Here is a 17,668-nt window from a genome sequence, read left to right on the forward strand (position 1 = left end):
AGAAGGGGAGTTAGACGGTGGACAAGATGCGGCTCGAGTTATACTTTGTTTAAATGTCTGCTTCCTCTCATCTAACCCTTATCCCTGGGCACAATATGCACAAAGGGAAGAGACAAAGCAGGACGGGAAGCGGATTGCCGAAAAGGAGGATAGAGGAAAAGAAACAATAATGAGAAAGGAAAAAGGAATAAAAAGGAAAAAAAAAAAAAATTAGAAAAACCTAGAGTGCAAGAGACAGTTTGTGAGACCAAGAGAAGAAAAGGGAGCAGATTAGACAAGACAGTAGCAAGATATATCACGTAAAGGGGCAGGAAGGCTAACAGGAATAAGGGAATGGAGAAAATATGATCCAAGGGGAATACAGCCTCTAAATAAAAACAAGCATTTGCAATGCAATAGGACTCACATTTACGCGAGACTTATTGCATTGCAAACGGGAGTGTCAGCGGGCAGGGGGTGAGAAGGCACGATCAACGGGAGTGCAGAAGTGGGGGTGGGGGGGGAGAAGGCATGGACTGTGGGAGGGGAGGAGAAGGCATGGGCAGTAAGAGAACCTCATTAAAGAAAATAGTGCTCACAATCTAAATAACACATACCGTGCAACACTCAAAGTAAACGGGCTAGTAGCCAAAGAAGGATACAAATGACAACATGGCCGTCATAAGGAGGGACTAACAAGCCTATAAACCAATCGGAAAGCAGCATTTACGAAAGACAATGACACGAGCCAATTAAAAACATGGGTGGAGAGTGGGCGGAGCTTCCACTTTATACTCCATTACTGCATGCCTCGCAGAGCGAGCAGCGCATGCACGCTGCCGCAATAGGCTCGACCTAAAAAAGAAGATCAGCCAGAACCAGGGGAAAAAGAAGTAGCTGAACTCAGGGGAATGAGAAGAAGCCAGACCCAAAGGATGAAAGAAGAAGCCAGACCCAAAGGATGAAAGAAGAAGCCAGACCCAAAGGATAAGAGAAAAAGCCAGACCCAAAGGATAAGAGAAAAAGCCAGACCCAAAGGATAAGAGAAAAAGCCAGACCCAAAGGATAAGAGAAAAAGCCAGACTCAAAGGATAAGAGAAGAAGCCAGTTTCAGGACCCAGACCCCAGGGGAAAGAGAAGGAGCCGGACCCCTGGGGAAAGAGAAGGAGCCGGACCCCTGGGGAAAGAGAAGGAGCCGGACCCCTGGGGAAAGAGAAGGAATCGGACCCCAGGCGAAAGAGAAGGAATCAGACCCCAGGCGAAAGAGAAGGAATCAGACCCCAGGCGAAAGAGAAGGAATCAGACCCCAGGTGAAAGAGAAGGAATTAGACCCCAGGCGAAAGAGAAGGAATCAGACCCCAGGAGAAAGAGAAGGAATCAGGCCCCAGGAGAAAGAGAAGCTGGACCCCAGGAGAAAGAGAAGGGGGCGCACCCCGGGGGAACCAGAAGGAGGCCCGGCCGAAACAGATAGAGCCGGGCCCAGGGGAAACAGATGTTGCCTGGCCCAGAGAACACAGAAGGAGCCGGGCCCAGGGGAAACAAAAGGAGCCGGGCCCAGGGGAAACAGAAGGAGCCGGGCCCAGGGGAAACAGAAGGAGCCGGGCCCAGGGGAAACAGAAGGAGCCGGGCCCAGGGGAAACAGAAGGAGCCGGGCCCAGGGGAAACAGAAGGAGCCGGGCCCAGGGGAAACAGAAGGAGCCGGGCCCAGGGGAAACAGAAGGAGCCGGGCCCAGGGGAAACAGAAGGAGCCGGGCCCAGGGGAAACAGAAGGAGCCGGGCCCAGGGGAAACAGAAGGAGCCGGGCCCAGGGGAAACAGAAGGAGCCGGGCCCAGGGGAAACAGAAGGAGCCGGGCCCAGGGGAAACAGAAGGAGCCGGGCCCAGGGGAAACAGAAGGAGCCGGGCCCAGGGGAAACAGAAGGAGCCGGGCCCAGGGGAAACAGAAGGAGCCGGGCCCAGGGGAAACAGAAGGAGCCGGGCCCAGGGGAAACAGAAGGAGCCGGGCCCAGGGGAAACAGAAGGAGCCGGGCCCAGGGGAAACAGAAGGAGCCGGGCCCAGGAGAAACAGAAGGAGCAGGGCCCAGGAGAAACAGAAGGAGCAGGACCCAGGGGAAACAGAAGGAGCAGGACCCAGGGGAAACAGAAGGAGCAGGACCCAGGGGAAACAGAAGGAGCAGGACCCAGGGGAAACAGAAGGAGCAGGACCCAGGGGAAACAGAAGGAGCAGGACCCAGGGGAAACAGAAGGAGCAGGACCCAGGGGAAACAGAAGGAGCAGGACCCAGGGGAAACAGAAGGAGCAGGACCCAGGGGAAACAGATATAGCCTGGTCCACCGAAAAGAGAAGGACTTTGGCTAAGGCAAAAGAGAAGCTGAAAAGGCCAGGGGAAATGGAAACAACTGGTGCCAACCAGCACAGAAATAGAGGCAGGAGTGAGGAGAGCAGACACAATGCGTAAAAGAAAACAAAAGCAGGCAGTTTCATGGGAGTGGGGGATAATGCCAAATCACTAATTTTATGTTCATTCTTGGAGGAGTTTAGATGCCAAGTGACATAGTTGATTAATCAAGAGATCCGACTGTATCTGAGCAAGATGTATTTAACACAGCCTTTTCAAGAGAAATACGATCAACATACCTACTTGCTTCAAATAAATGACATTCCAAGGATGATCCATTAATCCTGAGGAATGCCCCACATGCAATTAAATCTCTGCAGATTTTTTTCCAAGATTACATAAATCCCTTGAGTCTCTTGTTCTGTCATTTCACCTCGGAAACCCCTCAAATCATTCCTACTTTTTCTTTCCTATTTCTACCTCTCTTCCTATATGGCAACAGTTCCTCACCCCTTCTCACTGAACTAGGTTTTCCTATATCTTTGACTCTACTGCTGACAACAACGCAGTATCTCTTACCCTTACTTATGCTAGTACTTTTAATCCTATAATCCACATCCTAGCACTTTAACCCCTGCCTATACCAAACTAGCACTACACCTGCCATGGTGTAGAACATCTGCAACCAATTATACTATAGTATCTCTGCACATACACACACCCTAATGTCTTATTCCTATCTATACACTTCTTTTATCTTTTGTTTCCTTATACCAGAGTGCCTCTAACCCTACCTGTACCTGTACTCTAGAACCTTAAACCCACTTATACCACAGAACATTCACCGCTCCTTTTTATTAGGTCGAGCTGGCGTTGGAGCGCGAAGCGCTCCCGCCAGCGAGTTCTATAGTCGCCGTGTTCACTGGCAAGGGAGTCTAGTGCTGTGCACGAGCCGCTACTGGCCTGTGCACGAGCCGACTCAGCTCTGTGGACGCGCACGTCTCCGGAAGACGTGCTGCGCCCGAGCCGGCTCCCGCTTGTTCTTTCAGCAAATATTCTCGGAGCCGTAGGGCAAAGGTACCGAACAGCACAACAGGTAGGCTTTTTACATTTTTTTAATTAGCCACGTATTTTGAAAGGAGGAACTGGTATAAAAGAAGGACACAGTAGAGTAGCTATAAGCACAAATGTCAAAGTTGTTGATCTTAGGACAGAAAAAGTATTCAATGACAAGGATCGCAAGCCATTTGCAAAGCCATTGTTTGCAAAGGTATTATTTCCACAATCAACACAAATGTGCTTTTCTTGCCTGAAAACTATATTCTTCCCCGAAACCTATGATCTGCTCTTGGATCTCACTCACGTCATTGACCACCCCCCAGCACTCACGGATTTGAACTGCATTTACATGTAGCGCTTATTTACAGTGCTTGTAGTGACTTTCACGTGCATACGAAAGCCCTGCAGTGCAAAACTAACTGTCCTACACACACCGACCCCTAAAATGAGCAAGCACTGCGTGGTGGCACCAAGGCTTTCCAATTATTATATTTGATGGAATTGTCTTATCCACTTTACAGCTTATTTACTTAACCTATTATTGTGCCTTCCGAAACTGCACGCACTCTTAGGTTACAGAAACGTTACTTTGTGGACTGTCAATGTTGAAATTCGTCGGCTGTGGCAAGACACGGTGTGTGTGTATGGCAGGAAGCAAACATAATCCTAAAATTATATTTAATAGGTGACATTCCCTGCATGTGAGGTGTGGGTAGAGAGGGTGTCACAGCTTCCCCCTCCAAATCCTAAAGCCTAAGGGAAGTACTCGGGAACGTCCTAGGGCAGAGCCCTGCTGTAGAACAGGATAGCGAATAACTCACTTTTATGCCCGATAGTGACAGAAACAGTGTGTGTGTGTTTATAGGTGGGTGGTGTGTGTGTCAGCATGTATGAGAAGTGAACATATGGCTATGTATGTATATGGGACGTTTTTTATGATGATTGCATTTGTGGCTGTTTTTGTGTGTTTTTGTGTTTCTAGCAGCATGTGTGTTAGTGACTATAGTGGCTATGTTTTTACGGCAGCTCATTAACGAATGGACGTGTGGCCGTGCGTGTGATTGATAGTTTCATAACAGGTGGGCGTGAGACTGCTTGTGTTTGATGTATATGTATATATAAGAGTTAACATGCGGCTATGTGTGTGTATGGTAGCATGTGTGACGACTGGGTTTGTGGCTGCAAGTGTGTGTTTGAAAGTTTTGCTATTAGTCAACGTGATGTTAATTGTGTATCATTTGCAGATTCTGTTTTCAGTATTGCTTGGAGATTAGAACTTGTCCTTGATGTATTTTTTATTTATACCATGTACTTGTAGAATAATAGATCCACTTCCTTGTCTCTATAAGGAGAATTTATTCAAAATCAATAAGGAAAAATAAATGTATATTTTAAATGTAAAACCCAAAGAAGTAAGCTTTATTCATCAAGGACAAAGGCATGCCGCAGCCCTCCTGACATCCCACTGCCGCCATCAGCCTCTTCGCCATTCCTCTTCCTCTCTTTCTTCTTAGATCCCTCTCTTTGCAAATCACTCCTTTGCGCTTTTCCCTACACCCTCTTTTCTGGTCATCTTCCGCACCTTTCCTTTTAATACTTTCAGACATCCCTCTGTTCTATTCTCACTATTATTTCTTTTTTCTTGTCTCTAATTTCCTCAATCTCATTTTCTTTTGCAATTACTAAATGTATGTTACACCGCACACTACTCCTTTCTTTGGCTCTCTCTCGATCTCTCTCTTTCTTACATATATTTCTACAGTCACATTTATTTAACTCTGTCATATTTACTTTTTTTCTTATCCCTTTCCTCTATAATAACTTTTCCACAAACTTTCTCTTTCTACTGCTCACTTTTACATGTTTCCTCTTATTCCCTCTTTCTGTCTAGCTTCTTCTCACTTGCAGAAAACCATGCCTTTGAAATATCACCCTTACCCTCTCCTCGCCTTCCTTTCATTTGTTCCCCCATGTGAATTCCAAAATGCAGCCTCGGGATGGAGGAAAAAGGTTCTAAATACAAACAGAAATGAGCATTTGCAATGCAATAGGTCTTGTATTTACGCGAGTTTAAGCTATTAGAATTGTAATTAACAATGCCTTTTATTTATGTTGTAAAAAACAAAAATAATAGGCATTGTCATTTACAATGCCAATAGCTTAAACTCTCGTAAATGCGAGACCTAATGCATTGCAAATGCTTGTTAATAACTGTAACCCTGTCTATAACGTGTTGCTACTATTTGTGCCCTGCTACTTAATCCACCCTTCCCTCTCCATTACACCGTCTATTTTCTCCTTGCCTGTGGCTTATATTCGTTGCTTATTTAATTAAGCTGGTGTTTTATTTGTTAAATTTCCCAATTTGTTTGAAAACCTAGTTTTTTTTTTCATTTTGAATATAGTGTTTAACTAGCATGGTCTGATCAGGTAGCTGCTATCCAATTTTGGTTTTTCCGAGGAATAAGATTGAGATGAGCAATCTAGATTAAATGAAGCAACAGCAAAAAGCAAGATCCAGAGCAAAAGAAACTACAGGAGCCATAGAGATGGACAAAGCAAAAAACAACAGGCACACAGGGAGCCAAGTCAAAGCAAGTCAGACCATAAATGTTATCCAGTGAGGAGGGCATTGAGATCTGAAATGATGGTCCAGAGGACAGAAACCAAGACTTTTAGAGCATGGGAATTAGGAGATTGTGAGAAGCTAAAGTCAGGGATGGTGAAAGTAGCCACATCTGAAAGAAACATAAGAAACCTAATGCAAGAAAGCAGAGTAAGCTAGACAGGAAAAATAAAACCCCAAATAGGTACCTACGACAAGTTGGAGGAGCAGACATAAGCAATTGTTTGTACCAAAGGATTAAGGGCTAACTGCTGAAGAACGCAGCCTATTGCAGAAAGAGCAACTGATTTGGACTAAGGGATGCAGTACTGCATACGTTTTTATTCTCCACCATGTTCTTATTGAACCTATACTACTACTTACAATGGTGTTGGAATGATTGTGAAAAATCAAATCAATAAAATACAAAAAATAATACAAAACAAAAATAAAATGAAATGATGTACAAACCTTACTACGCTGGGCAAGATTTTCACTTTCAACATTTTTTATCTGCAACTCAGCTGCCTCAAGTTTCTCTCTAAGTTTCTCAGTTTCCAAAATGGCCTCAGAATTGGCATTCTGCAAAACATCAAGACTTAAAATCTTCTCCTCTGCAGCCTTGATTTGTGACTTACAATCATCAATCACTTTTTCTTGTTCTTGGCATGTACTTTGTAGTGCCTCCAATTCCTTTACCTTAATTTCAGTGTCCTGCATTTTGTTAAGCACATCTTCCATTTCTATCAAGTGTTGATTTTCTGCTGCATCCAGGCTGGCCTTCAACCTCTCAAGCTCCCTTTCCCTATCTTCTGTCATTTCTAATAGTTTTGCCTTTAGTGCTTCCATTTCTTTCACATGAGATGATGTTTCAGCCTCTTGTTTTGCATTTAAACTCTTGATTTCATTCTGGTGTTCCAATTTAAGAGCTTCAAGCCTAGATTTCAGTTCAACAAATTCAGCAGCCTGAGTGCCAACACCTTTATTAAAAGACAACTGTAGTTCCTCCATGGATTGCTTATGTGACAATATAGCAGACTCTAGCTTTGACTTCCATAGTTCAGCAACTTCAGAGTTTTCCTTGTTTGCCTGCTCAAGCTTTGTTTTTAAGGCCTCATTATCTTTTACAATCTTCTCTGTGTTGGATTTAAGAGTCATGATCTCCTGTTGATATGATTCCGCAGTTGTTTCAAATTTACCTTTCAGCAAAGTAACCTCATGCTGATGCTCATTATTCAAAGCCTCTATCTTTTCTTGTAAAGAGTTTATTTCTTGTAACAGCGATAACGAAGTATCAACACTCTCAGGTAGTTTGGTTGGCTCAACTCTCTGTCGAAGGTCTTCCAGTTCTCTTGCTCGCAAAGCCAAGTCCCTTTCCAGTTCCATAATACGAGACTTTTCTGACACCGTTGCCACCTAGAAGCCACATCATTTGAGAAACAGACACATGGAACTTAAAACATGTACAATACATTAATATACAGGAAATATGTTAGCAAAAATATGTTAGCAAACGAAAAAATAAACCAAAGCCCCAATGCATGTACAAAGCATCCAAAACAACTATTTGAATCCATCTTGAAGGACTAAATTCATCAATCTAGGTCTGTAAAATAAAATTTCTTTGCCCATTTATGTAAATATAACAACTAACTGATTTGAACATGTGAAGCAATATGTATGCAGATATGCACCCCACGGTCTATAAAGATCAATATCCTGGAGTATAATGTGTAATTAAAAAGTCAGGTTCCAACTAACAAACATAAATGAGCAACTCAGTACCATTTTAGTGCACCAAATATCTTAAGTACAAGTATATACGAAACATTAGTTGAATGACTGCATCTTTTTACTTTGTCAGTAAATTCCTTCAAAATATAAGTACCCTCCATTGATCAATGCTCTTGGTGACTAAAGAGATATATAATCTTCTTTAAAAAGACACTTCGGTCCTCAAAAGTAACATCTAAGATCTTGTACTGCAAAAATTGTATAACGTGGAGAGACGATTGTATGAAGTGGCACCGTAGAAAGTGCAGGTTTCTCTCTTTGACAGGGGGCCATTTTCAGGATTATATTAATAGATAACATGACTAGGTCAATGCACTTTACATTATTAACAATTAACAGAGAATGTGGGAATCCTGTAACTTCTACAAATTCAATAGTCCCTTTATTAGCAAATGACCAATCAGTCAAATCAAGAATGTTTAACAAATAAATAACTAAAAGTGGCCGAGGGGAGAGTATGTGGCCTAACGCCTAGGGCAGTCAACCTCATAACTAGGGAACCAGGTTCGAGTCTCTGCACCGTCGCTAAACATCCTGTGATTCTGGGCAAATCACTTAATCACCCCATGCCTAACAAAAATGAATGTGTCCTTGTGTAATGCAACTGGTGCTCATGTAAAGCGCTCTGATACTTTCGGGTCATGTTCGCGCTATATAAAACTCCGATAAAATGCGTGACCTAGCTCAACCATAACTAAAAATAAATGCTGTTAAATCTGTGCATCACTTCTAACTGCAAAATAAAAATATTGTGTTTCAATACAGCCAAATCTAATGAAACTATTTGGCATTTATCTTGGGCACACACCAATGTGAATATCACAACTCACAGAAGGTGTTAGAGTTCTGACAACCAAAGGCTTTTCAAATAATTGTTTATTCACACCCATTGTTATGTTTTGACTTTTTTCCAGAAGCTTTGGAAAAGTATGTGTAGGTGATAAAAATGTTTACAGTGTTATAAATCGGATATAATAGTAGGCAGATCAGACAAAAGCAAAGGGATTTACAAATGAAAGTCACACATCCATATTTTTATGAGCTTATTCCCTTACACATTGTTACATCACCTGTGAGTTATGTTAAACACAAATTGAACAGTTTCCTAGTATCAGATCTCCTAGTTGCAGAGTTCCAGGTATCACTCAACTTGTTCTGTGACTGATTATCCTAAGATCAATGTTCCAATTAATGATAGATTCTTTAACACAATATGCTGATTCAATTATTAATTGTTAGAGAAACCAATACATCCTACTTAGCCAAAATAGAGCAATGAAAAGTCCAGAGAGACTGTAACTGAATGCCCACTTTAGCTGCAACCTTAATTTACACAACCAATGCAACAAACTATCTAGTAACACAAAAATGATCGTTAAACCAAAATCAAGAAAATTATATGAAAAAATCAATTCAATCATTGTAGAAATGTTCACCATATTGTAGAATAATCGGAAAATGCTGCCACTTCTAACAATTCCAAACATTCAAACTGTCCCACTTAACTTATCTTTTGAAGGATGAAGTGTGCATCTTTTAGTCATAAACCTTTAGAATATCTTTAACATTGGTGCACCGTTGTACAACAATATATTCCAATCCCAAAACTACCTTAACTATCATATCCCCAAGTCCTCAGCATACATGAAATAGAACAATTTCCAAAAGCTGTTGAGGGAACAATGCCGTCATAAAGCTAGCAATTAAAATACCTAAGCATAGTTTCCAGTAAACTTGAATAAGCAAAGGGTTTAGGCAGTTATCGCTATGAAGACAAACATCTCCAAAGTTTTTCTCAGCTAAGGCGCCTTCACAATACTTGCAACATCTATTGGCCAAAAGCAAAGTGTTCACTAAAAGAACTAAGGCAAACTAACTGCTCATAGCTTTTCATTAAGACTTGGAATGAAAGTTGGCAAGCTGTTACGCATCACAAGAAGGTCACTATGCTATAGTGATATGGATGGTTTACTCAGAAGATTGTAGATAGCTTAAGCTTTTCCTGATTTTGATTACAGGTACGGACTAACCAGATTCAAAAGTCTAAGGAGTGAGTAATGCGTCACCTATATGTTCACACCAAGCTTACAAGGGTGGCACAACATTTCTGAAGTTCACAACTTTGGCATTAGGGAAAGAAATTACTCATAAATTGTCCTTTGAACACCAAAACATGATAACGTATGGCAAGACAATCCAAGGCAGATGAAAATAAACCAAATAAACTCCAACCTCAAAGCAAGGATTTAATTTCCCAAAAATGTTTTTTTTAAAATGAGATATGCTATTAACTTAAAAGGAAGAAACCTACATAAAACTAACCACGCTGTGCAATAAGCAAAAAAGAATATTGGTATAGCTTCTTTCTGGAATCTCACAGAAAGTGAAAGGTTTATGTTACAGAACCTGTAAGCATCAGTTCCTCGCATGTAGGGCTTTAGGTTCACATGCTTTGCAGACTCCTGCCATTTAGTGTTGCGTCGGGATGCGTGCAAGTTGTATTCTTCAAAGAAGTCTTTCTAGTCATGAGGTAGTGATTCCTCCTCTTGGTGATAATGCACATGGGCTTTGACTCCATTGTTAAGATTGTTTTGTCGCAGGAATATGAGAATGTATTGTAAAGTAAGTGTAAGTAAAGAGATGTTCATCCATATGAAAAGGTAAAGAAACTGCAATGACCACAGGTGTGCGGGGAGGAGGGTGAGGGGCATGTGTATCTATGGCACAACATACCAAGATGCTTACAGGGTAAGTACCACACAATCTTTTAGAGGCATCTGTGGTTGGAGATACACATGCTTTGCATAAACTATATAGCAGTACCCTCCAAAGTGGTGGCTAACCTGTAGGAGTTGTAATTGTTTGAAAGAGTGTATGTTGCACCGCCTGACCTACATTAGCTTGTTGGTGTGCTAAAACACCCACACAATAATGTTTAGTGAAAGTGTGTGGTGTAGACCATGTAGCTGCGCTTTGCATATATCAGCTAGTGGGATATTGCCCAGAAAAGCCATAGAAGCCCCTATCTTGCAAGTGGAGTGTTCTCTAGGGGGTGTAAGTAAAGTCCTTTTGGGTTGAACGTAACTTGTATGAATGCATTTAACACCCATTCAGGGGTAACAAGCGCTATATAAATACAAACCTTTTTTCCTCTTCTATCCTTCCTGCTATCCTTCCGAATCCAAAAACCTGACTAACCTATCCACCACTTAAAATGTACTTGTATGTTTCACTATACTAATTCAACACTTATCCTCTATGGGTCCAGAGTAGCGTGCTACTTGCCATAAAAAGTGCTTCGACGCCTTGTCAGGCGTAGTATGCGCTATACAAATGCAATTACAATACAAAACAATACACCTAGCAGTGCCTGATTTGGATAATGGCACTCCTTTATGAGGGGGCAAGAAGACAACAAAGAGCTTTGCGAAAGCATTTAGTTCTATCACTGTGCTACATAAGGGCTATCTTAAAATCAAATGTATGGAGAGCCCTTACTGCAACTGAGTCTGGTTGAGGAAAGAACAATCAACTGACTGATTAAGGTGGGAATGAGAAATCACCATTGGAAGTAATTTTTAGTTGGTGCAAAGAATCACCCTATTTCTGCGGAACTGGAAGAAAGCTCATTAACACGTCTTAGTGGAGTGATGGGAATTAAAAAAGTGACCGTCCAAGAAAGAAACTGGGGGGACCAGTTATTTAGTGGCTCAAATGTTGGACTCATAAGTCTTGTTAGAACAATGTTTTGATTCGACGTAGGTTCAGGTGGAATCACTCTCTTAAAACCTTCCAGCCCGCTACTGCAGCCAGATGTAACCAAATGAATATGAATGCAAGGCCAGAGAGTTGTAGATGCAAAAGGTAACAATGTTGTGTTTTGTAACTTTAAATGAAATGATACTTTATTATGACAGTAACAGACAAATCTTTTCCATTTCGCTGGTTAGCATTACTCAAGTGGTAGGCCTGCAAGTTGTTTGAGAATGGTCTTGCATTCAGGTGGAAGATTGAGATAACCAACTTCTATGACCTCAGAAGCCAAATCGCTAGGTTGAGTTCCTTGGGATTTGGGTGCTCTATTTCTCCATGGTTCTGAGTGAGAAGGTCCGGGTTGAGGGGAAGCTTCTCGTGTAGGGAACTACTGATAGTTCTAGTTGTGTAGTAAACCAGGGCCTTTGGGCCCATGTGGGAGCCACTAGTATAAGTGTGAGAGATGTTTGCCTGAGCTTACGAATCAGAAACGTAAGTAGATGGAAAAGGGGGGGGGGAGCATAGACAAATATCTCTTACCAATACATTCATGGAGCATTGCCCTAGATAGTGTGTGGGAACCTGGAATCGATATTTGGGCATTTTTTCTAACAGATCAATTTGTGAAAATCCCCACTTGTGGAAGTAAGGGAGGCGAACTCTAGGATGGAGTTCTCACTCATGGACTCGTTGCTGCATCCTGCAGGCGTAAAAAAATTGTTGTCTGTTCCCGGGAGGTGTTCCGCTAACAGATGAACGTAGAACCCAACGCCAATTGGTCTAAGATAGGCCTGATAACTGTAAAGAATTTGTCCCCCCGTTTTTGTATATAGTACATGGTTTTCATATTGTCTGCCCAGACTAAGAACACCTTGGCGATCAGGTGAAGTAGAAACGCTTCACTGCTGGGTGAAAAGCTTGAAGCTCTAGGCAGCTGATGTGGAGACCCTTGTGTTTGGTGTCCCAGAGAACCTGGACTGTGAGATTGCGTAAGCGATCACCCCAGCCTCTCAGTGATGCATCCAATGTTGGGATGATGTGGTGAACAGGGTCAAGGAAAGGCCACCCTTTTAACAGGCAGAGAACGATGAGTGTGACTTTCTATCAACACTAGATCTTCTAACTGACCCTGTGACGGAGACCACTGTTGTGCTAGACATTCCTGCAGCGGATGCATGCGTAGCTGTGCATGTGGCACTATAGGGACACATGATGCCATCATACAGAGTATGTGCATGATAGTTCTGTCAACTGTTGATTGACTTGGAAGCATGGTAGTAGGGTTTGGATATTTTTGATTCTTGCTGTATTGGAATAGGCTAATCCCACCTGTGTGTTTAGAATAGTCCCCAAATAAGGTTGAACCTGTAAAGGCTGAAGATGAGATTTTTGGACATTGATGGTGAAGTCTAGTTGGTGGTTGCCTGCTATCACTAATCTTGGGTATTTGCGACGTGCTGGATGTATTGGAATGTGAAAGTAAGAATCCTTTAAGTCTAGGGCTGACAGAAAGTCACCTTGCTGATGAAGTGGGATCACGTCTTGGAGAGTGACCATATGGAAATTCTCTGACAGGATGTAATGATTTATGGGCTGTAGATCTAAGATTGGCTGTAAAGATCAGTCCTTTTTGAGGATTAGGAAGTACAAGGGGTATATTCCTGACCCCTGATGTTGTAGAGGGATGGGTTCTCCAGATCCTTTGAGCAAGACAGCTTGAGCACCCGGTTTGTGTAGTGTCTGGTGTTCCAGAGAGAGCCTGTGAGTATGAGGTGGAATGTTTGGAGGTGTGGTAATGAGCTCCAGACATTAAACTTGTTGGATAATGTCTAACTCCCACTGGTCTGATGTTACTGACAGCCAGGTAGGCAGAAAATCCTGTAATCGTCCCCCGGCAGGTGTTGAGTGTTCCGGGAGGAGTGTGGGGGGGATGTGTGGGGTGGATAGGGAAGTCATGATACGGTCCCACGTGGGGAAGCACCTTTTACTCTACCATGGTTGCCTCTGTAAGAGCCTCTACAGTAACCAGGGGGAGAGGAGTGTTGACCCTGGTCACGTTGGTACAAGGTGGAAGCGTGATAGGAGGTAGTTTTGGAACCTAGTTTGTAGGTGGAGCAGCGAAAGGAGACACAAGGATTAGGTGTTTGAAGGGCATCCATAAATTTGGCAGTGTCTGTATCTTCTTCATCTTTTCTAGGTCTGGGTCTTCCTGGGGACCGATAAGATGCTCTCTGTGAAAAGGGGCATTTAATAGACTTTGTTGGACCTCTGGCTTAAACCCAGATATGTAAAGCCAGGCAAGGGGCCGAAATAGGATGCAAGTATTTATACCTCTAGCAACATTGTCAGTCGAATCCAAGGCACACTGTATAGATGTATTAGAGATGAGCTTGCCTTTGGAGACAAGTTCTTGACCCCCTTTTCCTGTGCTCCTCTGTGGGAGACTGGAGGAATTCCTCAATTCCTCCATCTCGTCCCAATGGGTACAGTCATACCATACAAGCAAAACTATTGAATTGGTGATACTGCAATGGTTAGCAGATCGAGCTGCCACCCCTTTACCAGAGGCGTCAATAAGCTTGTTCTCCTTGTCAAGAGGTGGAGCATTAGTTGCAGCTAGGGAATACCTTTTAAGCAAACCCACTGAATTGGCGATACACCATTGGTTGGCAGACTGAGCTGCTGCTACCCTTTTACTGGAGCGAAACACACAAGATGATGGACGGAATGTTGCACATTGGCAAACCATTCACCCCCAGTCACAGATCAGGGTTTAATCCATTGTTATTTTGTTCACCACGCCACCCCAGTTCAGACATGGCCATATGCAAACCAGTCTTGACCCGGTGTCTCATGGGAACAGTCCAGGCCGAACTGCCAAGCCATGTCTTCCCTGGACCGGAATCAAACATCCTAGGACCAGTTTCTGGCTATCAGCCGTCATCAGCCAGGGTAGCTTGACTCCAGTGGCGTAGTGATCACGGGACCCACGTCTGGGCATACCCTTCCCACATAGGACGAACAGCAAAACACACAAGATGATGGACGGAATGTTGCACATTGGCAAAACATTCACCCCCTGTCACAGATCTGGGTTTCATCCATCGTTATTTTGCTCACCATGCCACCCCAGTTCAGACATGGCCGTATGCAAATCAGTCTTGACCCTGCACCTCATAGGAACAGTCCAGCCCGAACTGCCATACATACATTCACCTCAGTACAGAAATCTGGGCCAAAATCCATCATTTATTTTGCTCTCCATGCCATTCCAGTTGCTCACTGTGCCACTGGATTCAAGCTAGCTTGGCTGAGGAAGGGTTAATTCCCTGGGACCGGACCTGGGATGCTTGTTTCTGGTCCAGGGAGAACCTGGCCTGGCAGTTCGGGCTGGACTGTTCCCATGACGCACAGGGTCAAGACTGATATGCATATGGCTATGTCTGAACTGGGGTGGCGTGGTGAGCAAAATAACAATGGATTAAACCCAGATCTGTGACTGGGGGTGAATGTTTGATAATGTTCAACATTCCGTCCATCATCTTTTTGTGCTGCATTTTCACCCTAAGTGGGAAGGGTATGCCTAGACATGGGTTCGGTGCTCACCACACCACTGGAGTCAAGCTATCCTGGCTGATGAGGGCTGAAAGACCGATACCGGTCCTAGGATGCTTGATTCCAGTCCAGGAAAGACATGGTCTGGCAGTTCGGTCTGGACTGTTCCCATGAGGCACAGGGTCAAGACTGATTTGCATATGGCTAGGTCTGAACTGGGGTGGCGTGGTGAGCAAAATAACGATGGATTAAACCCAGATCTGTGACTGGGGGTGAATGTTTGACAATGTACAACATTCCGTCCATCATCTTTTTGTGCTACCCTTTTACTGGAGGCATCAATGATCCTGCTCTCCCTGTCAGGAGACGGGGTATCAGTAGCAGCTTGGGAATACCTTGCAAGCAAACCCACTGAATTGGCGATACGCCAATGGTTGGCAGATTGAGCTGCCACCATTTTACCGGAGGCGTCAATGAGCTTGCTCTCCTTTTCAGGAGGTGGGGCATCAGTGGCAGTTTGGGAATTACCACGCTAGCAAGCGTTAGTGACAAGCGAATCAGGTGATATCTGTCCCTGGATGTAGATTGAGTCGGGTGGAGAGGCTTTATATTTTTGACCACCCTGGGATTGAGGATTATGGCTCTTGCAGGGTCTTTAAATATGTCTACTGTATGACGTAAAATACCCTTAAGCATAGGGGGGCATTGAGTGGCTCTATGAGTGGCAGAGTGTTTCAAAAAGAAAGTCTTCTTTTAGAGGTTCCTTGTGTAGCTTAACCTCATGAAAATTAGTGTCTCTACCTATGAGATCCTGGAATGATGTGGAATCCTCATGAGGCAATGGACAAGCAGGAAATAGGTCAGGATCAGTGTCCTCTGGAGGGTCTATATCACATGCGGTCCAGGGATCAGCCTGAGGTAGTGTTGTACAAAAAGTGTAATCTCCTGCCCTATGTTCATCTGTGTAAGAGTTTAGAGACCCTTGAGGTGTTATGTCTAAGGAATCTCCATCAGTGTGATGGAGAAAGCGAATGTGGTTATGGTGGTTGTGGTGGTGGAGTTGGTAAAGGACTGGTATCATTGTCCACTTTCTTTCTCTGTTTGGCCAGGACCAGTGTATCAATAGCCTCTTTAAAAGGGAGTGATCTCTTCAATGGGGGTGGAGCTGGGGCCTAAGGTTGGCCAGAATGTGCCCTGTGTGTGGCTGGATATGTATTTGCTTTTGGCAAGCATCCAGTTTTTCTAGGTTCCACAGGCTTGCTAGGATCAGATTTTTTATTTCACGCTAACGGTCCGGTTCGAGCCGAAGATGGGGCTGGTCAGCTCGGTATCAAAGTTTAACTCAGCACTGAATTGGAGTATGTGGAATGCTTCGGCTGGTGTTTTGGTGCTGAACCCGAAGATGGGGCATTCAAATCAGTCTTTTGAAGGCTTCGGCTTGTGTTTCGGCGCTGAGCCAGAAGTTGGGGCATTCAAATCAGCCTTTCAGTGCCAACCATGGTCCGACGCCAGTGGTGGTCCGAGGGCCTTTTGTTCGGTAGGGACCAATGTCTTAGGTTGTTCGAGACGGGCTAGAGGGACAGGGGCTACCGTACTCGCGGATTGTTGACCTGGCAAAATGTACTGCATCTCCATTTCGAGCTTGAGGTCAGTGTTGGAACTGCCTTCAACAAAGCACACATCTAAACGTGATGTCGCCACTTGGAAGAAACTTCCGCTCTCACTTCTGGGGAGGGAGGCATTATTTAAAATGAGGTCACTGCTGCACTTCTTATATGCCCTGCAGAATTCCCTCGACTTAGTCCCAGCCAGCTACTTTGACGAGACCGAGACCCTGCAAAGAAACCTGTTGTGGGAGGGAAGGCCTTGTATTGCGCTGCAGAAGTTAGTACTGGGTTGGTACGACGGAGTATCGGTCTACCTGCCATAAAACGATACTACGGGGCCGCACACCTGGCGGCCATAAACCACTGTGTATATAAACTTGGAGACTATTCCTGCATACAGGATGGACAAATGGATACTACCGGGGGGTACGTATTACAGAGCTCTCTACTCCAGGCCCCAACGGTATCACCTTACAGGCCCGACTAAACATTTGGTGGCTATATGGCATGCGGCTAGCAAGAGCCTGGGGTTGGATGAGAAACTCACGCTGGCAACTCCCTTGTGGGACTCGGAATGACTGGGCACAACAAAGGGTTTCGGCAAGTGGGATCTGATCGGAATCTCTACTGTCGGAGACCTGTGGGAAAACGGGGAGGTGATGTCGTTCACCGATTTGCAACAAAGCCACGAACTTGCAGACTCAGAGTACCTCCGGTACCTGCAAGTTAGACACGCACTACAGTCGAATCTACCTAAAGACACCTCCCTATCGGACTCTTTGCCGCTAGAGGACAGACTTTTAGATGGTTATTTACCAGATAGGGTTATATCTTTAACATACAAAAAGCTGGTTAATAACACCCCGGATCCTCTGACACTCCTGAGACAGCGCTGGGAGGGAGATGGGTTGGAGATAGACGTGGAGGAGTGGCAGGACGCTCTGGCCTCCCTAAAGGAGGTTGCCATCTATTCTAGACT

General features: G+C 44.0%; 1 protein-coding gene across 10 annotated transcripts in view; it reads right to left on the reverse strand.

Moving 5' to 3' along the window:
• Positions 1-17,668, reverse strand: part of CLIP1 (CAP-Gly domain containing linker protein 1) — a 771,076-nt gene that overhangs the window by 462,004 nt on the left and 291,404 nt on the right. For all 10 annotated transcript variants that reach the window (XM_078667570.1, XM_078667568.1, XM_078667562.1 and 7 more), the window contains one exon: positions 6,452-7,396. In XM_078667570.1, the coding sequence (XP_078523696.1) occupies positions 6,452-7,396 (945 nt within the window). The remainder of the gene's footprint in view (positions 1-6,451; positions 7,397-17,668) is intronic.

This window comes from Lissotriton helveticus, chromosome 11, assembly GCF_964261635.1.
Source record: "Lissotriton helveticus chromosome 11, aLisHel1.1, whole genome shotgun sequence".
NCBI classification, from domain to species: Eukaryota; Metazoa; Chordata; class Amphibia; order Caudata; family Salamandridae; genus Lissotriton; species Lissotriton helveticus.